The sequence below is a fragment of the Pelodiscus sinensis genome, chromosome Z, assembly GCF_052426305.1.
Source record: "Pelodiscus sinensis isolate ZL-2025 chromosome Z, ASM5242630v1, whole genome shotgun sequence".
NCBI lineage: Eukaryota > Metazoa > Chordata > Testudines > Trionychidae > Pelodiscus > Pelodiscus sinensis.
In genome coordinates, this window is record NC_143085.1 from 3428004 (window position 1) to 3453095 (window position 25092).

At 42.8% G+C, this 25092-nt stretch overlaps 2 protein-coding genes across 4 annotated transcripts in view; both read left to right on the top strand.

Moving 5' to 3' along the window:
- LOC102446145 (solute carrier family 2, facilitated glucose transporter member 11-like) overlaps nt 1–7263 on the top strand; it is a 33304-nt gene extending 26041 nt beyond the window's left edge. For 2 of the 3 annotated variants that reach the window (XM_075897941.2, XM_075897942.2), the window contains one exon: nt 5222–7263. In XM_075897941.2, coding sequence (XP_075754056.2) covers nt 5222–5428 — 207 coding nt within the window. In that variant the 3' untranslated portion in view covers nt 5429–7263. Of the gene's footprint in view, nt 1–577; nt 2858–5221 lie in introns of those variants that run through there. The other variant, XM_089775198.1, reaches the window with a different exon arrangement.
- A 6044-nt stretch (nt 7264–13307) lies between these two features.
- On the top strand, nt 13308–24266 carry LOC102445441 (macrophage migration inhibitory factor-like). Its single transcript, XM_006130243.5, has 3 exons — nt 13308–13573; nt 22894–23066; nt 24131–24266. Exons 1-3 carry the CDS (start codon nt 13466–13468, stop codon nt 24195–24197), a joined length of 348 nt encoding a protein of 115 aa, XP_006130305.2. The 5' UTR covers nt 13308–13465; the 3' UTR covers nt 24198–24266.
- The last annotated feature ends 826 nt before the right edge of the window (nt 24267–25092 follow it).

A 25092-nucleotide genomic window follows, 5' to 3' on the forward strand; every position in this document is an offset into this window, starting at 1 on the left:
AGAGTTAAAGGGGTACTCGGAAAGTAGGAAGTTGTTTAAAACGTACCAACAGCTGTGTTGCCTGAGAATTACGTGATGCCACTGCCCAAAGCTGCCAGCACTGTGACCTGCAACAAGGGAACAAATCCCTGAGTTGGCAGACGTTCCTCCGAGGAGAGAAAGGGAGCTGAGGGGGAAGAGACGTCTCAGCCCCCTTAAAAGGACAGAATGTGTTCCAAGAGAAAGGGGAGGCGCTGTTCCCCACTCCAGCACCTCAAGGGCCACAGGGCCTGCTTAGGGCTGGTGGGGGCGCTGAGCAGCATAGAGTGCTGGCTGCCCCTAGCCCCACCCTTTCTGCCTGAGGCTCCACCCCTTCCAGGAGCATGGAGCTCCCCCCTCCCCTTGCCTAGGGTCCCAGGCAAGCTGTCGACTCCCCTGTCATGAAGAGTTCCAAAGGACTAACACTGTGGAGCCACAGCCTGCCCCTCGCAGAGCAGAGCACTGGGAAAAGGAAGCAGAGAATTCGTTCATAAGGAGATAAAACTCATGCTGCACATGGGGATAGTGAAAGTGTCAAACAGTCTCTGGATTTCTCCAGGTGGTACAGTGCTCAGAAAGGATGCGACTGTACGTTCTTGTGTGGATTACACAGACGGCTTAATATCATCACAGTTCCTGAGCATAAGAACATAAGAACGGCTGTACTGGGTCAGACCAAAGGTCCATCCAGCCCAGTGTCCTGTCTGCCGACAGTGGCCAGTGCCAGGTCCCCCCGTAGAAGTGACTTGAACAGGTAATGATCAAGCGATCTCTCTCCTGCCATCCATCTCCACTCTCTGACAAACAGAGGCCAGGGACACCATTCCTACCCATCCTGGCTAATAGCCATTAATGGACTTAACTTCCATGAATTTATCTAGTTCTCTTTTAAACTTTGTTATAGTCCTAGCCTTCACAGCCTCCTCAGGCAAGGAGTTCCACAGATTGACTATGTGCTGTGTGAAGAAGAGCTTCCTTTTATTTGTTTTAAACCTGCTGCACATTAGTTTCATTTGGTGGCCCCTAGTTCTTATATTATTGGAACAAGTAAATAACTTTTCCTTATTCACTTTCTCCACACCACTCATGATTTTATAGACCTCTATCATATCCCCCTTAGTCTCCTCTTTTCCAAGCTGAAAAGTCCCAGTCTCTTTAATCTCTCCTCATATGGGATCCATTCCAAACCCCTAATCATTTTAGTTGTCCTTCTCTGAACCTTTTCTAATGCCAGTGTATCTTTTTTGAGATGAGAAGATCACATCTGTATGCAGTATTCAAGATGTGGGCATATCATGGATTTATATAAGGGCAATAAAATATATTTGCCTTATTCTCCATCTTTTTTATTAATGATTCCTAACATCCTGTTTGCTTTTTGACCGCCGCTGCACACTGCATGGACGTCTTCAGAAATATCCACGATGACTCCAAGATCTCTCTCCTGATGAGTTGTAGCTAAATTAGCCCTCTTCCTGCAAGCTGCATAGAAACTTTTTAAAGACACCATAATAGAGGCCCAACTTAAATGTATAGCCCAAATTAAAAAACATAGTAAGAGACCTAAAAAAGAGTCACCTTGGCTTAACCACCATGAAAAAGAAGCAGTGAGGGACAAAAAGGTATCTTTCAAGAAGTGGAAGTCCAATCCTAGTGAGATAAATAGAAAGGAACATAAACACTGTCAAATCAAGTGTAAAAATGTAATAAGAAAAGTAAAAAAAAGATTCTGAGGAACAGCTAGCTAAAAACTCAAAAAGCAATAGCAAAATGTTTTTTAAGTACATTAGAAGCAGGAAGCCTTCTAAAAAACCAGTGGGTCCCCTAGACGATCGAGATGCAAAAGGAGAAATCAAGGACAATAAAGCCATTGAGGAGAAACTAAATTATGTCTTTGCTTCAGTCTTCATGGCCGAGGATATTAGGGAGATTCCCAAATCTGCACCGTCCTTTGTGGGTGATGAATCTGAGGAACTGTCCCGGATTGAAGTGTCATTAGAGGAAGTTTTGGAACAAATAGAAAAACTTAACGTTAACAAATCACCAGGATCAGATGGCATTCATCCAAGGGTTCTAAAAGAACTCAAATGGGAAATTGCTGAACTATTATCCGTGGTTTGTAACCTATCCCTTAAATCGGCTTCCGTACCTAATGACTGAAAGATAGCTAACGTGACTCCAATATTTTAAAAGGGCTCTAGAGACGATCCTGGCAATTACAGACCGGTAAGTCTAACTTCAGTACTGGGCAAATTAGTCGAAACAATAGTAAAGAATAAAATTGTGAGGCACGTAGAAGAACATAATTTGTTGGACAAAAGTTAACATGGTTTCTGTAAAGGGAAATCCTGTCTTACTAATCTATTAGAGTTCTTTGAAGGGGTTAACAAACATGCGGACAAGGGGGATCCAGTAGATACAGTATACTTGGATTTTCAGAAAGCCTTTGACAAAGTCCTTCACCAAAGGCTCTTGTGTAAATTACATTGTCATGGGATAAGAAGAAATTTAATGTGGATAAGTGTAAAGTAATGCATGTTAGAAAAAATAACCCCAACTATACGTACAGTATGATGGGGGCTAATTTGGCTACAACAAATCAGGAAAGAGATCTTGGAGTTATCGTGGATGGTTCTCTCAAAACGTGCAGTGGCAATCAAAAAGGCAAATAGAACATTAGGAATTATTAAGAAAGGGATAGAAAATAAGACCCAGAATATATTACTGCCCCTGTATAAAACTATGGTACGCCCACATCTTGAATACTGTGTACAGATGTGGTCTCCTCACCTCAAAAAAGATATTTTGGCCTTGGAAAGGGTTCAGAAAAGGGCAACTAAAATAATGTGGGGTTTGGAACAGGTCCCATATGAAGAGAGGCTAAAGCGATTGGGGCTTTTCAGTTCAGGGAAGAGGAGACTGAGGGGGGATAGGATAGAGGTCGATAAAATCATCAGTGGTGAGGAGAGAGTGAATAAAAAAAAGTTATTTACTAGTTCCCATAATAGAAGAACTAGAGGACACCAAGGGTGCGTCGAGACTACAGGGTTTTGTCGACAACCCGCTTTGTCGACATAACAGTGTGGACGCAAAGGACAGTGTAGATGCAATAATGCCTTCTATCGACAGAACTCTGTCAACAAAAGGTGTTATTCCTCGTAGAATGAGGTTTACGTACATCGACAAAACTGCTGAATTTTGTCGACGTTATGTCGACAGAAATCAAAGGCAGTGTGAACGCAGGTATAGTTTTGTCGACAAAAGTCCACTTTTGTCAACAAAACCCTGTAGTCTAGACACACCCCAAATGAAGTTAATGGGTAGCAAGTTTACAACTAATAAGCGAAAGTTCTTCTTCACACAGTGCACAGTCAACCTGTGGAACTCCTTGCCAGAGAAGGCTGTGAAGGCTAGGACTATAATAGAGTTTAAAGAGAAGCTAGATGGTTTCATGGAGGTTAGGTCCATAAAAGGCTATTAGCCAGGGGATAAAATGGTGTCCTTGGCCTCTGTTTGTCAGAGGCTGGAGAGGGATGGCAGGAGACAAATCGCTTGATCATTGTCTTTGGTCCACCCTCTCAGGGGCACCTGGTGCTGGCCACTGTCGGCAGACAGGCTACTGGGCTAGATGGACCTTTGGTCTGACCCAGTACGGCTGTTCTTATGTTCTTATCATATAATATGTATAGTTGGGGTTATTTTTCCCAATGTGCATTACTTTACATTTATCCTCATTAAATTTCATTTGCCATTTTGTTGCCCAGTCACTTAGTTTGGTGAAATCTTTTTGAAGTTCTTCACAGTCTGCTTTGCTCTTAACTACTTTGAGGAGATTAGTATCATCTGCAAACTTTGCCACCTCACTGATTACCCTTTTCTCCAGATCATTTATGAATAAGTTGAATAGGATTGGTCCTAAGACTGACCCTTGGGGAACACCATTAGTTATCCCTCTCCATTCTGAAAATTTACCATTTTCCTACCTTTTGTTTCCTGTCTTTTAACTAGTTCTCAGTCCATGAAAGGAAGTTCCCTCTTATCCCATGACTACTTAATTTACGTAAGAGCCTTTGGTGAGGGACCTTGTCAAAGGCTTTCTGGAAATCTAAGTATACTATATCTACTGGATCCCCCTTCAAAGAACTCTAATAGATTAGTAAGGCATGATTTTCCTTTACAGAAACTATGTTGACTTTTGCCCAACAAATTATGTTCTTCTATGTGTCTAACAATTTTATTCTTTACTATTGTTTCAACTAATTTGCCTGGTACTGATGTTAGACTTACCAGTCTGTAATTGCCAAGATCGCCAGTAGAGCCCTTTTTAAATATTGGTGTTACATTAACTATCTTCCAGTCATTGGGTACAGAAGCTGATGTAAAGGGTAGGTTACAAACCATAGTTAATAGTTCTGCAATTTCACATCTGAGTTCTTTCAGAACTCTTGGGTGAATGCCATCTGGACCTGGTGACTTGTTACTGTTAAGTTTATCAGTTAAATCCAAAACCTCCTCTAATGACACTTCAATCTGTGACAAGTCCTCAGATTTGTCACCTACAAAGGACGGGTCAGGTTTGGGAATCTCCCTAACATCCTCAGCCATGAAGACTGAAGCAAAGAATTCATTTAGTTTCTCCACAATGACTTTATTGTCTTTAAGTGCTTCTTTTGTATCTCGATTGTCCAGGGGAACCACTGGTTGTTTAGCAGGCTTCCTGCTTCTGATGTACTTTAAAAAAATGTTATTACCTTTTGAGTTTTTGGCTAGCTGTTCTTCAAACTCCTTTTTGGTTTTTCGTATTACATTTTTACACTTTATTTGGCAATGTTTATGTTCCTTTCTATTTACCTCACTAGGATTTGACTTCCACCTTTTAAAAGATGTCTTTTTGTCTCTCACTGCTTCTTTTACCTGGTTGTTAAACCACGGTGGCTTTTTAATTTTGGGTATACATATCCCATGCCCAGAATTAGACTCTCTAGGCAAGGCAAAATATTTCAGAATTCTATACCTAATGATATTAACAATCCCAATAGATCATGCATTCAAAAGTCCGCCTTCATTAATGACTGGGGATTCTGTTTTATTACAGAATTAAGAATTTTCCTCATTCCTAAAATATAACCCTACACTCAAGAACCAAGAGACTCAGAGTCAGAAGGGCATTTTTCTTGTAATCTTCTCTTGTTTTTGTTTTTAGGAACTCCTTGGACCTTTCTGCTTCCTTATTTTTTTGGGGATCCTTGTGTTCTCATCAATCTTCATCTACCTATTTCTCCCTGAGACAAAGGGGAAGTCAATTATGGAAATTAAAGGGGAATTTAATAAGTTAAATTTTGGAAAGAGTCAAGCTGTGGACACAGAAAATAATTTATCTAAAGAACATACCCTGTGTACCAAATTCTGACTGCTCAGATGGAAACAGTTATGTATTAGAGGGACAGGAAGCACTGTTGCAAACAGATTGAACTATATTCCTAATATGGACTGTTAGTTTTACTGTCTTATTATTATTTTGATAAAATTATATAGAGATGAAATTTTTCATGCTTTAGTCTTATTTTTCTGCAGATAGCCAAACATTTTCAAGACTGCTTATGGCATTCAATTTGAACTCTAGTCAATCCTGCCCCCGGATTCATTTACATAAGACCTATGCTTAATCAGTTTCCCATATTACAGTGTGTCTTTCATATTGAACAAAGAAACAAGTTTACAAAAAACAGAGAAATGGGACTTAAAAAACCCCACACAGTTGAGGCAACTCAAGAACGTGCAGTTCCTGAAATTACTTCTATGTATTCACATAAGTTGACTGCATTTCATATTGATTGTGGCCCCGATCCAAAACCCATTGAAGTCAATGGATCAGAACTGTTCATAAGAAAGAAGCAAGACTGTGTGTTTAGGAAGCAATGGAAGACCTTGTCAAGTAGCTATTGATAAAGAAGAGGTAACAGGTTGCTAAAAGAGGGTCACTAAACAGTTCAGCCAGACTGGATGACCCATATCAAGGGAATTAAATTAGGGTACGTCTACACAGCAACATTATTTCAAAATAACTAGCGTTATTTTGAAATAACTTAGTCCGTGTCTACACAGCAGGCAGTTATTTCAAAATAAAGTAGCCCAGTGTCTGTGAGTCTGTAACGCTGACGTACACGGCCACACCCCCTGGCTGTGTACATCAGCACCTTGCCCCCCTTCCTCATCCGCTGCGGCGCTCTGCACCGCTCAGCTGGGGGGATCAAGCGGCGGCAAGTGGCCGTTTGGGGTCCACACTCCCCATGGAAGGAGAGTGCAGACCCCAAATGGCTGCTTGCCACTGCTTGCTCCCCCGCGGCGGGAGGGGAAGGGAGGTGGGGCGGTGATGTACACAGCCCCGCTTCCTGGCCGTGTACATCACCGCACCGCACCGCACCGCCCCCCCTCCCCTCACAGCAACCCGGCTGAGCAAGCGCCATGGCGGGAGGGAAGAAGAAGGGAAGGGGGGCAGGGAGAGACGGTGGGGAGAGAGGCAGGAGGAGGAGAAGAGAAAGAGATGGAGAGAGAGGCAAGAGGCGGAAGAGAGCTGGGGGGGGAGAGGCAGTAGGAAAAGAGAGAGAGAGAACGAACTCAGGAGAGAAGACCTGAAAATCCCGTCTTATGACAGGCTAATTGGCTAGTTTTGAAATAATGTTGAAATACTGTCAAACTGGAGGACTTCTTACTGTAATTCCTGTAACCCTCACTGTACAAGGAATAAGGGAAGTGGGAGGAAGAGTACGCTATTTTGAAATAAGTGCTGTATAGATGCTCCCAATTTCGGAATAAGCTACACAATTCACATAACTCGAAATAAGCTATGCAAATTGAGCTAAGCCCTGCTGTGTAGACACGGCCCTTAATGAGTTTACCAGACAAGTGAAAATCACCATGGAAAAACTGGATGCATTTACCGAAGATTGGGACAAAGGCAAAAGGACCACTCTGCAATTAACTAAAGAAAGCATGTCAAGTCTAACTTCTGGGCAGCCGGTTTATAGAATTTTAGGTGCTACCCAGAATGGATCCAAGCAGAGTTGCCCAATCCAGAGGCTTTGGGGGCCCCACCCTTCAGGGCAGTCTGGGGCATTAGCAGAATGCCTGGTGCCAGCAGTAGCGAGTAACTTGGCCCGAGCCAGCACCTGCTCCTCCTCCTCCCAGCCCTGCTGCTCCTCTTGCCCCAAACCCCTGCGACCACTTTGCCTCTTCCCGACTTCAACCCCACTGCTGGCATCAGGCTCCCCACTGGTCCCCCAGACCATTCCGGACCCAGCATGCACCTGAAGTGCAGGACCCCTCAAAACATGGGACTTGGGGCAGTTGCCCTGGTCCATCCTATAACATCAGCCCAAACCCTGGTGGAGCCAGGTCCACATTCCTGAATATGGGTGGAGCTCAGGCACCCTGAGCCCAGATAACTTGCCACCTATGCTGCTCAGATGAAAAATTTGAATCTATATCCATCCGCAAGTCACAAAAATGGTCTGCAGATGCCAATATCTGTGGACCTAGTGCAGATATCCTTGGACTTGCAGGACTCTATCACTAGTAAAAATTAATGGAAATAATGGGAAAAGAGCATCTCATCACAAACAATTGCTTTTTCCCATAGATGTATAAACACAACAGATGAAGTGACTATGCTAAACATTATATTTGTATTTTAATAAAGCATTTGATACAGCTTCTAATAAAATCTTTAGTCTTACCTCTTATTGGCTGGAATTAGAATATTGCCATATGACCTCAATACTTTGAATTTAAAAATGACAACTATAAATGGCAACATACTCAATTGACAAGAAATTTCTAATGAATTACCAAACTGTACATTGAGAATAGTTAAGAACTCAGTTCTTCAGCTCTTCACTTAGGAAGGTTAGAAATACGTGAAGGAAACAAAATGGCATTCAGTCCAGAAAAATACTGTGGAACATTAATTAGTGGGAGCAGTAAGGATAAAAGAAACGATACCAGGTATCATTAAATTAAGCAACAATTTGCATTAAGAAAGATGGTTGTATACCAAAGCATCACACAGCTCAGCAAGGAAACAATTTTCTCTGTATGAGTTGTGTTAAAGTGAGACCTGGAATACTTTGTTCGGTCCTAAGCATCTCAGTTTCAAAACATTGACAAATTATAGGACTTCAGCAAAGAACACCAAAAAACAGTAAGGGACTGATTTATGAGGAAAAATGTGAAAAGGCTAAATAGGTATAACGTGGCTAAAATGACTGCAACAGAACAAGCAGCGACAATTTAAAAATATCTGAAGGCCAGGCTATAAAACATCAAAGAGCAAGAGAAATTATTTAGGACAAAAAGATTAACTGGAATTTTGGAGGTGGAGGGGGGGCCTGCGCAGGCCTCCTGTCGGTGTTCCCTGGGCTCAGGCTACCCACTGGCATTTCCCAAGCCCAGCCCAGAGCAGGAGGAGCCACACTAGGCAGCCGAGCAGTGCTGGTAGGAGGGCCTACTCAGGGACAGGGGGAGGAGTTAGAGATGGGGGACCACTTACCCCAGCCTGTGGCAGGCCACATGATGAGCCCTGTCCTGAGCTGGCCACTCTTTGTGGTGCAGCTACCCCAGGTGGTCACTTTGCCCCCAGTGGTGACTGTGAGTATCACATCCCTCCTCTCTCTACCACCTCCCTTTCCATGTTATGGAAAACTGTCCCATTCCCAGCACTTCCCATTTTCCTGGCACAACCAATACCTGACCTTGCTTTAGGTTAGGAGAAGAAGCAGCAACATCCAGGTGTGGTGGTCCTAGCTCTCACCGTTTAAGAGGAGTTCTTGAACAAACTGACTCACAGGGAGACAGACAGGCTTACAGACTGACACACACATCGCTAAAATATATCAATATATACACAACACAAAAAGCATACATGAGAGTTCTGGATAAAATTAAGAAAATTCAGGCTGAAAATCAGGGAAAGTTTCTTGCTGATTAAATCAATTTGACTGTGGAATAGTCTTTTCAGGAAGGTAATGGAAACTTCCTTGCTTCCCATGACCCTGTGGAGTGCACTAATAAATATCTCCAGGATCAGCCCTGGACTGGCACAGAGATTGGCTTAAATAACCTACCAGAGAGAGAAAAGATCTTGTGTCAGTGAGAAAGTGCAAATGGGTATCAGAAACTGAAATACAAACTCCTGAAGTGTTGGATTATCTAAGGATCACAGTCAATGGGAGCTATGAACACCCGTGAATGAGTGCAGTTCATGGCCACCCCACCTAGGAGCCGGACCTGGACACAGCACCGAGCTAGGACAGGCAAAGAGCCCGCCTTAGCCCCCTTGGGCTACTGACCGGGAGCCACCTGAGGTAAGCCCATGCCCCACCCCTAAGCCCTAACCTCCTGCCCCAGCTCTGAGCCCCCCAGACCCAAAGCCCACTTCTGTACCACAGACCCCTCATCCCTGGCCCCACCCCAGAGCCATCACCTCGTCCAGCTTCCCAATCCCCTGCCTCAACCTGCAGCCTCCTACCACATTCAGAATCCCTTGGCTCCACTCCCACCTCCCCAGCCTGGACTCCCTTCCTGCACCCCAAACCTCTCATCCCCAGCCTCACCCCAGAGCCTGCCTCCCCAGCCAGAGTGCTCACCCCCTCCTACCACCCAAGAGAGCCCCCTCTTGCACTCTGATCTCCCTATTTCTGGCTCTACCCCAGAGCCCACATCTACAGCAGGAGCCCTCGCCTCGTCCTGCACCCCAGCTCCCAGTGAATGGGGGAATGGAGGGAGCTGAGGGTACAGCCTCAGAAAAAGGGCAAAGGTAGGGTGTCCGTGCATGAATAGAAGGTTGGACACCCTCCTTTTCAATGCCAAAGAGTCAGAAGGGGATACCATAAACAGCCACCGCCAAGGAGTAAGGAGAACAAGGATTATGACCTAGTCTGTCTAACCCTGAAAACTGAAAAGTGGCCTTTTCCTCTACTCCACGCAGCACACAAATACCTTCTCTTCCCCATCCGAGCAAGGCGGCTTTGTTGAACTTTTGGATGACAGGTCTTAGGCCCATCCCTCCTTCTCAAGTCTCAGAGACTTGACTCAAGCCAGGTGATTGGGCTGAAAGCAGAGGTGGGTATAGCAAAACTTTCCAGCTTCAGTGCTGGTAATAATATAGTTAGGCCTCGGGAGTGCATGGCACCACATGCTGCCTTCCCTACAGTGTAGTGTTCGTACATTTGTAGTATGCCTTTCAACTCAAAGGGCTGTAAAGAGCCAGCCACATACTCACTCCACCTAACACTGAAATGCAGCCGTGTCAGATAGAGACCTCAGCTGCTCTCAACAGGAAAACTTTATAGTGCAGTGGCTCAAATAAACCAAAAACCTGATCTGATCACTAGATAAGCTGCAGATCTACTCTTAAAAATGCTAGGCTTATTTATTTTAATCTGAAAATGAAAATTGGTCTCCCACCTCCATCCTGGTAAAATTGGTCTCCCACCTCCTGCATACCAACCCAGCCTCACTACTTCAACAAATTTTCTGGTGGCTCCAAAATAAGCAGCCAGTTGCATTATCTATTACACTCCGGGATGGGCAGACCCAGCTAAATATGTATGGATACACAAACAATGTGAGAACTCCATTCTTGCATCAGGCAACAACATTTGTGATGCAGGCTGTCTTCGAAGAAGCCCTTCCAACATTTTTATTTGTCCTAGACTGAGACCACAACGGACCTCTTCAGGAGAGGAAGTGAGAAATCACATATCCAACTACAATTGCTGGGGTCATATAGGAAGGTACTCCGAAGTTTCCCATGAAACCATGACTACAACCTCAATTCCTCTTTAAGGAGACATGGTCACACCTCAGACCGCTGCAGCCATCTACACAGCTACTGGTAGAGAGACACTGGCATACGTGTACTGGAAATGTCTACGAGGCTGAATGCTGCGAGTGGCGCTCAGCTCTTGTTACTGACCTCCCTGAGCTGGAATGGACCCTGGAACAGCTCAGGCAATACACGGCCACGGCGGGCACTGTCCCACCCCCCACCGAGCAGGAGACTCACCTCAGCTGCCAGAGTCTCTCCAGCTCTCTGATCCAGCCTCGTGGACTCTTGCAGCATCCCTGGGGTGAAGCAGTCTGCTCTTTCCCAGGCTCCCTCCGCACAGGGCCTGGTCCCTCTGGTACAGCCTTTCAAGGGGCCTGATGCTGCCCACAGCCAGTCTGAACACACCCTCGTCTCCCCACGGCCTAGCTCCTCAGGGGCAACAGGGAGGCTGATCCTCTCACTGTCCCCTCGGACACCCAGCTAGACCCCCCCCCCCTCAGGCAGGCCCTCCGTTGCAGGGGGGGCATTAACGACCGCCTCTCGGGAGGCAATTCAGAATTCAGCGGAGCTTCCTTGACCCCACCTTTGCTGGGGGCCAGGTCGGAGGTGTCTGTCTGTCTGTCTCCCCTCCTCCCCAAAACTGCCCGCACTGCCCAGCCGCCCAGGAGAGGCTGCAGCTGTGTTGCACGGCAGCCCCGGCTCCCCAGCAACTGGAGAAGGCTGGGGCTGCGCCATGCGGCTCCCCAGTCCTCCACTGGGGTTGGGCAGGGCTTAACTGCAGAGGAAGGATGTGAAGGGGCGTGGTCTCAGGGAAGGGGTGTGGCTTTGAGTAGAAGGGGCAGGGCTTCAGCTGCCTTCCCCGGTAGGGCCTTCACCCAGGGCCTTGCTGCAGCCCTCTGTAAGATTGCCCATTTTGGTTGGATGCCTTCAGTCACATGACAATCGTGACGTTGCCAATCCTAGCCCTTGCTCTAGCTAAAAGGAGGGAACAAAGTAAACCCTGGCAGAATACCAGCATGCTAAGTATCAGCTGCCCAACGAAGCACCTTCCTCTGGAAAGGAGAACACGGAGCCTCCATCGCTCTCAAGTAACGACATCGTCAAATTGCTAGAGAGTGGTTCAGGAACATACAGACCCACAGGCAGACTAGTAGTAAATCACCTTACTCAAGGGTGGGCAAAAAGGGCTCCGCGGGCCAGATCTGGACTGCCAGGCAGGTTGATCCAGCCTGGGGAGATCCTCCCCCCAATTAGAGTCTGGGGGCGGAGAGAAGTGCCCAAAGTTTCCTCCGCCCTGCAAGGAGCATGCGGTACTTAGAAGTGCCACGCACTCCTGGCAGGGTGGGAGGAGACTTTGCATACTCCCCTGCCCCCATTTCTTGATTGGCCAATGGGCAGAAGGGGGAGGGCACATAATCTCCTCCCACCACCGGGGCCAGGGCGCCTCGGGAGAACCTCTGGGGAGGCAAAGACTTCACATGCTCTTCCACCCCCAGACCAATCAAAAATTTGTGAAATGGCCCCTGGCAAAAAATGATTGCTCACCCCTGCTCTAGAGCCTACAGCACATGTGATCGCTACGATTTTCAGCGGTTACACAGTTACCTTTTCACCGACTTTTTACATCCCTACTCAATGTTTGAGTGGACAGCTATCAGGGTTGCCAATTTCGGTGGGAGGTATTCCTGGAGGTTTCATCACATGACATAATCTTCAGTTAAAGGTTAATCTTTCATTCCTGGAGACTCCAGAACAATCCTGGAGGGTTGGCAACCCAAACAGCACTCCACATTAGGAACAAAAGTCACACCTACCCGATTTTGCCACCCATAGTCATTCTGTGTAGTATCTTTTGCTATGTGCATTCCCACCGATCTCACATCCTGTGGGCCACAGTGGGACCACTTGTAGCATACTGGATGACGAATTCAAGGACTAGTCTTTTCCTTTTAAGATTATCAATCACAGCACCACTGAAAGAAAAAGTCAGAAGACCTGATCTGAAGTCGACTGATGGCAATGGGAGTCTTCCACTGAGTCTGGGCTCAGCCAACACAGCAAATGGTCTTTGCGTTATTTTCTCATAATCTAGTCCATGTAAACTGCTTCCAAAACCTACAGTTATGGAAAGTTTCTGCATTTATTATTATACTGAACATTGCAAAAAATTCCTATTATAAGCCCTCTTTTTACTGACTTACTTATACTTACTTGTAATTTTCTCAGACATTCTCTTTTTAAATATTTTTCAGGATTGGTCTGTATCCAAAAAAGAATTATTGTTTAAATTGCAAACAAAATCTGGTTTTGCTTTTTCTGAGAGACTGAAAAATACGCGATTTCCTCACTGTCGTATATTTACAGTTCCTACTTGTATGGTCCAGCAGCTGTCTTAGTCACCCTCTTCCCTCATTCTAACCCCCTATCACTGAATCAAAGTAGGAGGTGGGGAGGGAACGGATGACTATTAGGAGAGACTAATTAATGATTATGCATCAGTGGGGCTTTTTACAGCAGAGGGAGCAGCAAAACAGGTATACTGTGAAACAACACAGCAAGTAAGCGCTTCAGTGAGGATTTTAACAAAGGCATACAAAAAAGGCTCTCTTGTAATCAAAGATGCCTAAATTCATTATTAACACAAATGTGAGCAAGGATGAAGTGACGGATTGTTTTATAGGAGAGCTCACCCAGCAACTACCAAAAGCACTGGGCAAACCAGCACAGGTAAGCAGAAAAGGTTCAAACAATTATTGTATTTATAATCATGTACAATACATTGAGGTAGATCCATGAGTGGACTTTGCTAGAACTAACATTTACATTGCATTATGAAATCCTGAGATCTGGGTTGTAGTTCCAGTTTTGCCACAAGCTTTCCTGATTTTTTTATTTATATTTAGGCATTCAATACTCAACTATGTTGTTGCACTGACATGGAATTTTGCACTGAAATTATTTGCATTGAAATTTTCAGTCTTTTTTTTATTAAAAACAAATGGACTCTAATATATGATTCAAATAAACTGATGTGCCAATATTTGAAGTCAATAAAATTGTCCCTACTAATAGTAATAGTAATTCTGAATTAGGCCCAATGTCTTTATGTGACTTTTTCTATGTATACTGGGCAAAAATTGAAGTAAATGTATTGTTTGTTTCAACTGGCCAGATTCTCATCTTGGCTTGATAGGAATTATTCTGATCTGTCAGCCAAATGTAAATCTAGAAGGCACTCCACTTGGTGAAGTTCCCAAGCCTTCTCATTGCAGTTTTCAAAATGTAACAATGTGCTTTCTGTATGTGATAGTCCAGCAGTATTTTCAAAACACATCTAGTATTTCTAAACTAAGAGGATCCAAATCGGTTGTTGTCTAGCTAGATTTAGGTCAATGTTTTCAGAGGCATTTTTCCAATTTTGAGAAGTAAGTCTATGGCAAATCTAAACAAGTTTTAAACAGCAACTACTTTCCAGTTATCGAATGTTTCTTACAACACGCAAACATTTTTATAACACAAACAGATTTCTTACTAACCAAAGAAAATGTAGTTTGGGACTAAGAACAAGCATGTAAATGTACAAAACACCTGCTTGAATAATGCCCTGATTTAGAAGAGGAGCAGACATTTGGTTCAGTATTGTGCAATCAGGATGCAAAAACTAAAAATATGATCTAAAAATAAATAGGTAATTAAGCATTCTAAGGGGAAACTTTCAGATGGAAGTGTAGCTTTTTGCTGAAAAGTAACTTAGTTACAATGGTATCAATGGGGGCTAATATTCACTTGTGTTTGCTTGGTGCAGTCATTTTTGCAACTAACACCAGGGCAAACTCAACTTTAAGTCAAGAGGAACCCTCTTCCTCACTCATTATACCTCCAAAGTTTGCTTCCCTCAATTACACAAGTGCCAATCCTATTATCTTCATATTCAGACTTCTATTTCCCATATGCAACCACAGATGTGCATAGGTATCAATAAGATAACAGACTGGCCTCTACTATCTTTATTTCGGGTGAAAGTGCATGAGAGAGAAAGAGCCCAGCCTGATGAATTTCAGGACCCAGGTCTCTGAGTCTGCAGTGCTGACAGTTAGAAAAGACAGCTTTTTGTTTGCAAGCTGACAATTTTGCAATCAGAGAGACACAGTGAACTTGAGATCATAAAATTAAGGCTCGTGGAAATGTTTCCATCAGAAGTGTTTTTTACTTTAACGTCTCAATCAGTGGTACACACAGAGAGGTGGCTTTCAATGGTAGCATATGGCATGTCTACCCAGCAGAGCTAACCTTGAAATAAGCTATCCAATTTGAGCTATGCTACTTGTGTAGCTTACGTCAAAATAGCTTATTTCGACTTTTGGTGCTGTCTATACAGCACTGATTTCGAAATAGAGCACTTTTCCCCCGACTTCCCTTACTCCTCGTACAATGAGGTTTACAGGAGTTGGAGTAAGAAGCCCATTATTTCCAATTTATTTTGAAATAATGAGCTTGCTGTGTAGAGGCGCACTGCATTATTTCAGAACAACAGGCGTTATTCCAAAAGAACACTCTTGTGCAGACATACCCATAGTGAGATAAGTGTGGTGTGAAAGCAGATGGGAGTAGAAACTTGATGGTGAGGGAGAAGAATTGTTATTCAAACAGAACTGATAATAATGCAAAACTGCTTTTTGCGTAAACATGCTCCTCTTTCCAGATGCAGCTCCTTTTTGTACAAAACACTTAGAAAACCCAAACTATGTTCAATGTGGGGGAAAAAAAGACCTTGAGTACAATGAACTGCAGTCAGCCCCCACTTGAGTTGTTTCAGTGGGAAGCTACAGTTTTTAGGAATGAATTGGTTGGGAAAAGGCTGGTGATGTATTTAATTATTGCCTGTGTTTCACTATTAGGTGGCCACTGAGGTAGGAAAAAGAATAGAGATGAAGTATAAGTTTGCAACATAAGAACATAAGAACGGCCGTACTGGGTCAGACCAAATGTCCATCCAGCCCAGTAGCCTGTCTGCCGACAGTGGCCAGTACCAGATGCCCCAGAAAGGGTGGACCAAAGACAATGATCAAGCGATTTGTCTCCTGCCATCCCTCTCCAGCCTCTGACAAACAGAGGCCAGGGACACCAATTCTATCCCCTGGCTAACAGCCTTTTATGGACCTAACCTCCATGAATGTATATAGCTTCTCTTTAAACTCTGTTATAGTCCTAGCCTTCACAGCCTCTTCCAGCAAGGAGTTCCACAGGTTGACTACACACTGTGTGAAGAAGAACTTTCTTTTATTAGTTTTAAACCTGCTACCCATTAACTTCATTTGGTGCCCTCTAGTTCTTCTATTATGGGAACTTTTCTTTATTCACCCTCTCCACACCACTCATGATTTTATAGACCTCTATCATATCCCCCCTCAGTCTCCTCTTTTCTAAACTGAAAAGTCCCAGTCGTTTTAACCTCTCTTCATATGGGATCCATTCCAAACCCCTAATCATTTTAGTTGCCCTTTTCTGAACCCTTTCCAAGGCCAAAATATCTTTTTTGAGGTGAGGAGACCACAACTGTACACAGTATTCAAGATGTGGGCGTACCATAATTTTATACAGGGGCAGTAAGATATTCTGGGTCTTATTTTCTATCCCTTTCTTAATAATTCCTATTTGCCTTTTTCACCACCACAGCACACTGTGTGGAAGTTTTCAGGGAACTATCTATGATAATTCCAAGATCTCTTTCCTGATTTGTCATATCCAAATTAGCCCCCATCATACTGTACGTATAGTTGGGGTTATTCTTCCTGATGTGCATTACTTTACACTTATCCACATTAAATTTCATTTGCCATTTTGTTGCCCAATCACTCCGTTTGGTGAGATCTTCTTGGAGTCCCTCACAGTCTGCTTCTGTCTTGACTATCTTAAACAATTCGGTATCATCTGCAAACTTTACCACCTCACTACTTACCCCTTTCTCCAAATCATTTATTAATAAGTTGCTCAAGTTTGTGACTATCACTATTAGTATCAAATAACTGCTTTGCACAGATTCTTCGACTGCCAGTCCAGACAGGGACATATAGTTGAGGTTATTCTTCCCAAGGTGCATTACTTTACATTTATCCTCATTAAATTTCATTTGCCATTTTGTTGTCCAGTCACTTAGTTTGGTGAGATCTTTTTGAAGTTCTTCACAGTCTGCTTTGCTCTTAACTACTTTGAGCAGTTTAGTATCATCTGCAAACTTTGCCACCTCACTGCTTACCCCTTTCTGCAGATCATTTATGAATAAGTTGAATAGGATTGGTCCTAAGACTGACCCTTGGGAAACACCACTAGTTACCCCTCTCCATTCTGAAAATTTACCATTTATTCCTAGCTTTTGTTTCCTGTCTTTTAACCAGTTCTCAAGGACCATGAAAGGACCTTCCCTCTTATCCCATGGCCATGTAATTTATACAAGAGCCTTTGGTGAGGGACTTTGTCAAAGGCTTTCTGAAAATCCAAGTATACTATATCTATTGGATCCCCCTTTTCTGCATGTTTGTTAACCCCTTCAAAGAACTCTAACAGATTAGTAAGACATGATTTCCTTTTACAGAAACCATGTTAACTTTTGTCCAACAAATTATGTTCTTCTACGTGCCGTACAATTTTATTCTTTACTATTGTTTTGACTAATTTGCTCGGTACTGAAGTTAGACTTACCGGTCTGTAATTGCCAGGATCGCCTCTAGAGCCCTTTTTAAATATTGGTGTCACGTTAGCTACCTTCCAGTCATTAGATATGGAAGCCAATTTAAAGGATAGGTTATAAACCACAGATAATAGTTCAGCAATTAGCCACTTGAGCTCTTTTAGAACCCTTGGATGAATGCCATCCGGTCCCGGAGATTTGTTAACATTAAGTTTTTCTATTTGTTCCAAAACCTCCTCTAATGACACTTGAATCCGGGACAGTTCCTCAGATTCATCACCCACAAAGGACGGTACAGATTTGGGAATCTCCCTAACGTCCTCAGCCATGAAGACTGAAGCAAAGAAATCATTTAGTTTCTCCGCAATGGCTTTATCGTCCTTGATTGCCCCTTTTATATCTCGATCATCTAGGAAGTTTATATTATATAACATGTAATAGGAAGTTTTACAGTTAGAATCAGGGCAATGTAACAGTTTTTACTACAGATGTTTGAATTCCCGGTAAATCATGTTTGCTGCGAAGATGGGCAACATCTCAGTAATTCACAGATACGTGTTTTTATCAACTTGCTCAAGTTTGTGACTATCACTATTAGTATCAAATAACTGCTTTGCACAGATTCTTCGGCTGCCAGTCCAGACAGGGACCACTTCTCTTGCCTGACCTCCTGTATAAAAGGTGCTCGAACTTTCCCAGTATAGTTTATTTTGAATGAGGTATTATCTTCTTTTAAAAAATCTTGATTCTAAAACTGCTAGGAATGGAGAATCCACAAGTTCCACAACTTTTAGTAATTAGGCAAGAATCCTGCATAAAACACAGATTCTTTGGAGGTACCATCAAGCAGTAACAGAAACACTGAGAAGACCAAACACTTGTGCAGGAGGGGTGAATGGTGTGAAAGTACCCTTTTGGTCCCCAAGTAAGCATGCCCCCACTAGTCCAGGGAAGGCAGGAGTGCTTGCTGCCTGAGCCTACCTCCTCCATGCTCTGGTCGGCCAGTAGAAGGCTGGGGCTGATTTCCGCACTTACTTGGGGGACTTTACAGGATGCAGTCACACCCTGGTGGTCCACATTTACAAAAACAGCACACACCAGAAATTCTGGCATACGGGCCTGAAGGAGATACTAGCATATGCGTTCTTGCTGCCTCCAGCTGAAGCTAACCTAAGAAGATGTGCTAGATAGTAAGTAAAAGTCAGAAGGCAATCATCATTTGAGTGAAGGTTTAAAAAAAAAAAAAAAAAAAAAAAAGAGCATAGCATGTCTCATTATAAGTTTTCTGGTCATGTCATAAACTAATAGGAGCAGTCAGAATACCCAGTACCACATTGCTCTCTGCTTGCCTCATTACCAAATCCATGAGGACTTTTTAGCCAACAAAGATTCTTGACTGCATGAAGGTCATCAAGGTCCTAAGCACCTCTTTCAAACAGCTATTGTTCCCAAGAGCCTTTACAACGATCTGTTTTCTTCATGAACACCAAAAAGCTGCTGGGAATTGCATCAGATGTTTACTGAAAAACTGCATGAGAAGTTTTATATGAAAAGCAAGGCACAAGTGGCTTGTTGATCAACTTTAAAGAAATGGCTGCGAAATTAATTGGTGACTGTCTCAACTTTTATCAGGTCAGAATAGACTGTATTCCTCACAATTCAACACTCAAAAGTAGTTGGCAGCACTATGTCCCATATTAATATGCAAGTGAAAGGTCTAAAACATTTGCACAATTTAATCTTTATTTAATAATATAATTTTAGAAGCACAAGCTAATCTGTCTAGTCCTCCCTAAAGCAGCTGCAGCTTTCATGAATAATACACAGATTGTTCACCTACTGTACCCTCCTGACCCTTTTTCATTAGCAGAGGAGCATTTGAGAAAGCTGGGTTCCCTGTTCCTGTCTAGAACGACACCTTCCAACAAAAGAAAAAAGATGCCAGCCCATAGGAGCATTCCCTCAGAATGCTGGCTGTATAATTATGAGTTTCATAATGCTACACCACACAGTGTAGTATCATGGTAGGGCAGTTCTTCAACAGGACATTGATATCAATAATTGAAATTGGACACTCCATTTGTAATCTGATGATTACCAATAGCCAACAGGTGTTGGACTTTCCACTGTGAGGGACTAATTCCTACATGTAGCTCACTCTCCACTGGTCTCATCCTCTTTTCCAAGAATCAGTCCTTTTTTAAAACAATTGAAAAAGCCAATCTCATACCTAGCTACCACTGTGCCTTTGGAAATACTTAAATATTAACTTCACTCTCTGATAGGCACAGCTGAGTCAATTCAGTGACCCAAATTCATGCAAGGTATAAATTCAGGAAAGTCAGTGACATTACACTAGGACTTAATTTCCTCACTAATATCCCATACTAGTTACATTTTTCTCACAAACCTTGCTCCTTTCTCTTACAAAAGAGAAAGTTTTCCCTCCAGCTCCTACAGTCATGATGTTAGCATAATTTTCAACACCTCTTAGCTTTCTTCCACAGTCATGTTTTTAAGAACTCCTGCCACTTCTGCATCATCATTTAAAGCCAACCCTTTCCTCTTCATTCCTATTGCTAAGAATCTACAGTATGGTCACCTTTGTAATCTTTTCTCTGTACAGGCTCTTCCCCTGACACTAGTCAGAAGTCCATTAAACAGAACGAGACTTTGCATCCTCAAAACCTGCAGTCTGATTCCCTAGGAATGTCCTTTCAAATCAACAGCGTGTCAGGGAACACAAATTACTTTGCTTCTATGAATGGCCAGAATGATACAGTAGAACAACATGCTGCCAGTCGGCAAACTCTCCACCTCAACAGATATTCATAGGGAAAAGGAAATTAAAAATTACAAAACAGAACAACTTCCAGGCCGAGTTTCAAGCCACTCTAGGAGCTCTGTGCATGGAACTTGATCCCCCCCTACGATTCACCAGTCTCCCTAGCAGCCACTCCTATAGCTCTTCTATTCAGCTCCTACGCAAGGGGACAAGGAAGAGCAACTGTTAACTCTTTACTTGCTGGGTACCAGCTTCTGTTCCTACACAGACCTACTAGAGAAACAACCTTGACATTTCTAGTTGTATAATCAAAAAATTAAAAGATTAACACAGTTGGCATATAATTGGCCATAATGAAGCTTGAATTTTAAACCCCAAAGATACAGGGAGGGCACCTTCCCTTTCTTTGAAATTCTATCCATTTGACTGCAGAATCAAGAGACAAGAATGCTAGCTTGGTCAATTCCTCCATGTGCTGATTTTAAAAAGAGAATGAGTAGGCATGTGAGCATATACATAAAAGGAAATAAGGAAAAACAATATTGACCTGAAACTTTAATATTCTCGTTACTCTTTTCACAAACATCTTTATTTTATAAAAATAGCAAAGTGTTAGCTCCGTGTGGCTATTAAGTGACTGATGCGCTTTCAGAAACCTTTCATGATTGCTAGCTGATTCCCCACACAATGGCATAAACAGGGTCTGAACTGTAGAGTGCAGAAATAGACAGGAAACAAAAGAAAGGGACTGCAGGTCAGGGACCGGTGACAGGTGAGGTCGGCAACTATACCCAGAGCCTTAAAGGTATTTATGCACCTAAGTCCCATGGATTTCATTCCAGGTCAGGGACCAAAATATATTTGTGGATCTGAGCCCTGTACTCTTTAGAAAAATTGAACTGCATCATTAGCTACCTATATACTGTTGTGAATTTGTCCCTTAGTGACTTTTTGAAACTAAATCTCAGAGGGGTAGCCATGTTAGTCTATAACTTTAAAAAAATAACAGGGAGTAGATAGATAGATAGATAGATAGATAGATAGATAGATAGATAGATAGATAGATAGATAGATAGATAGATAGATAGATAGATAGATAGATAGATAGATAGATAGATAGATAGATAGATAGATAGATAGATAGATATCATGAGTTTTCATGGAGAAAACCCACTTCACGAAAGCTCATGATACTACATATATAGTTTTGTTAGTCTCTAAGGCTGTGTCTGGACTGCAGGGTTTTTTCAAAAAAAAAGTAGCCTTTTTTCGAAAAAACTTCACCTGCGTCTAGACTACAGCTGCGTTCTTTCAAAATTAAATCGAAAGAATGCGGCTTTTCTTTCGACAGCGGTACTCCTCATTTCACGAGGAAGAACGCCTTTTTTCAAAAGTGCTCTTTTGAAAAAAGGTGTTCTTGAATGCAAGTAGGGCTTTTTCGAAAGAGAGCATCCAGACTGCCTCACTTTTTCGAAAGAAGAGGTTGCAGTCTAGATGCTCTTTTTTGAAAGAAGCTTTTTCGAAAGTATCTTGTAGTCTATACATAGCCTAAGGCACTACACGACTACGCATTGCTGTTTTTGAAAGAAGTAACAGTTCCAACATGTGTACTCGGATAACATTTTGCTGCTTCCCCCAGCTGTAAAAATCTTCACCATGGTGCATTTTAGTGTGTGACTAAGTATCCTGTTTTTAAAGGGACAGTGCCTTATTTAAGCCCTCTTGCAGGGGTCCCAACATTTAAGTGGGAAGATTGTCCTGTATTTTCTGTCTCTTCCTTCCCATCAGTACTGGTAAGTCCCGCTGCTGGCCAGACCCTTGCTCACCAGCTGCCTGCCCACCAGCGGTGAGTGGGGTAGGCGGGGGAGGGGGGAGGTACAGTAGCTGATGCTGGAGTGGATGTACAGGGCTGGCAAACCTGCAGCGTGCGGGGCCAGTTGCTCCCTGCTGGCCCATTAGTGCAGTCTCTGCTGCGGGGTCTCCCCATAAATTAATTTTTTATTTTATTTAAAATGAAGTTTGATAAACTAACAAACATGTGAAAGTTTAAAGCGCTCAGTCGTTTTAATAATTTAAACTAAACTGTTCTCCCCACATTGCAAGTTGGGTTAATGCAATTGCAGTATAGTTGCATGGGAGGGGTCTTACAGCCCCAAGCCCATTGGTAAAGGACAGTGGGAGGAGTTTAGAGGGGTCACATGACACCCTTTATTTTCATGTGTCCATCTTGACCCCGAAAGTACTCCCTTCAGGGGCAGGTCATCCCCATTGGCAGGTGGGTACAGCTAAGGGTCAAAGGGCGTGGCTAACAGAGTAAGGGACATGGGTAACATATCCCCATTTTTGGTTCAGAAAATAGTGGTCACCAGAGCCATTGTGGCAAGCCATTGTGAGGCACTTGAGAGAACAAGGCACAGGGAAACATTTCCTCACAAGCGTTGAATGCGCCTTGCACGTGACAACAAGTCACGGTAAAATGAGGATACAAGAGGAGAGTTCCACAACAAAGAGCAGATAAAGGGATTTAGGCACCCAAGTGTCATTTGTCTTTTTTCCCCCTCCCTCTTCTCACAGTATGTAGCGCTACAGATCTCTACTGATCAGCTGATGTCCTTCCACGGCTCCACAGGCCCCTGCGCCATGTGCTTTCTCTATTGCATTGGCAAAATAGGAGAGCAGGAGAATAAGGTCTATTCCAAGCTGCTGTGTGACCTGCTGAGCAAACATCTGAAAATACCTGCAGACAGGTGAGCCTGGACTGTAGCTTGCCTGATTTGGGATCTGCATATCTGCTAAAACTACTAACCCCAAACTACTCACCACTTTGCAACAACACTTTTTTGAACAGCCTGTTTGAAGATGCTAAAAATAAATATTTAAACTTGGTATTGCCATTTGTCAAAAAACAAGAAGAAATAGCCCCTTTATTACAAAAGTAGTCTGCTTTTGGTGCTGAACATCCCCGGTTTAGTCAGTGGGCAAGGCCAACTAATTAGATACAACCAGACTAAATATTAGAAAACAAAACAGATGCTATGAGAACTGAAAAAGAGGGGCAGGAGGAAAGTGTTGAAATCCTGTCAGTTTGAAAGCCTTATTAAAAATACCTCACTTGTGTTACAATGCTTCTAATTAAAAATAAAGGTTTAACACATTAAGTCACTTTCCACAACTTGTTTTCTTTTTCCATCTCATCTTCCAGAATGTAAGATTGTATTAATCAGCATCACTTGCTAGTTCTTATTAATTTCACTTTCAGGTGCTCATGCACTTGCATTTCAGTGCAGCATTAGGGCAACAAAACTGCCAACTTCCAAGCAATTTTTTTTAACTGTTTCCAACAGAATTTTTACAATATGAAAACAGCACTTCTATTGCTCTTCCTGGGCATGGCAACTTTTTAAATAATTGGAAGCTTCAGGAGGTAGCTGAGTTAGTCTATACAGCAGGTAGCCAAGTTAGTCTGTACCACTTGTTGTTAAAAAACAAGTGGTCTGGTAGCACTTTATAGACTAACAAAACATGTAGATGGGATCATGCGCTTTCCTGGGCACAGCCCACTTCTTCAGATGACCAGAGTTTTAAATAATTGTAAGTTAAGTAGAAACAATGTGTACAAATTGCCTGGAAGTTAAGAATATATTAAGCTTTTGCACATGCTTGACAATTTAAGGCACATGTAATTCAGATAGTAAAATCTGGAGAAAGCCTCAAGAATTTGGCGATATTTATGCTGTAATATGTTAGTTTCACATAGTAAAACTCAAAAGGTTTGCAGAGCTCTGTTCTTAGCATCTCTCTTTAATTTCAGAATCTACATCAGCTACTTTGATATGAGTGCTGCCAACATAGGCTGGAATTGTTCCACCATGGCTTAAGGAACCTACATAAACTAACAGGTTATTCTCGGATTTGTATTCACTGTGGCTCCAGCCATACTTTCTGCACTGGGCGAGCAAATTTAAGGATTCTGTGATAACATGCTTACCTGTTGCTGCTTGTACATTCTTCTGCACCACACCTGTAAAAGTGAAGTAAAGACTTTGAAAAAATGCTTGAGTGTAAGCCTCATTACTTTTCAGAGACATGGGAAGATGGACACACTTTCTGATGATCTGCATGAGACACACTTTTTAATTGTACATTAGATTTGCTACCACTAGAATTAGTTAACTTATTAAATGTCAGCAGCAATCTATCTACACAAAGGTTCCCAGGGCGAAATTTGAGTTTTCATTGCACAATGCCAGGAAAGAGGTAAGCATAGCACTTTATGCCAGACTGGATAGATTTCTGTTGCCATCGAAAGTTTAGTCAGTCTGCACCAAGCACTTGATTTTTAAGGCAATTTTGAAAGTAGTATACATGATCTGACTTTAATATCAGTTTTACCTGAGGAAGAAGTACAGGACTGGGCAGTAGAACTCCATTAACAGCTGGCCAAAAGCCATATTACTGAGCAGGTTTTAAAATCTGGTCAGGTTAATTCATTTTAAAGAACCTATTTGGCCCAAAAATGTAGCCATTTTGGATTTGCTAAACCACAACCGAAACTAATAGAAGTTGGTCAATATTTGTGCAGCATTACCACAGCTCATACCATTGTAAATGGCTTTCTTGGATTTAATTGAAAGTGCAACCAGTTAGTCTTTGTGGAAATATGTATTATCATCTGTAGTTCAGAGATCTTGGGAAATTGAATTTATCACCATTTAGCTTGTCTCCTGCCTGAAGACTGGTTTTACCCAAACAAGCACAAAACATTGGACTCCC

Bases quoted from the DNA above. Each gene is read 5' to 3' on its own strand.
- LOC102445441 (XM_006130243.5), top strand. From the start codon at position 13,466: ATGCCTAAATTCATTATTAACACAAATGTGAGCAAGGATGAAGTGACG. The intron at 13,574-22,893 runs GTAAGCAGAAAA...CTCTTCTCACAG, and splicing joins CACTGGGCAAACCAGCACAG to TATGTAGCGCTACAGATCTC. The intron at 23,067-24,130 runs GTGAGCCTGGAC...CTTTAATTTCAG, and splicing joins CTGAAAATACCTGCAGACAG to AATCTACATCAGCTACTTTG.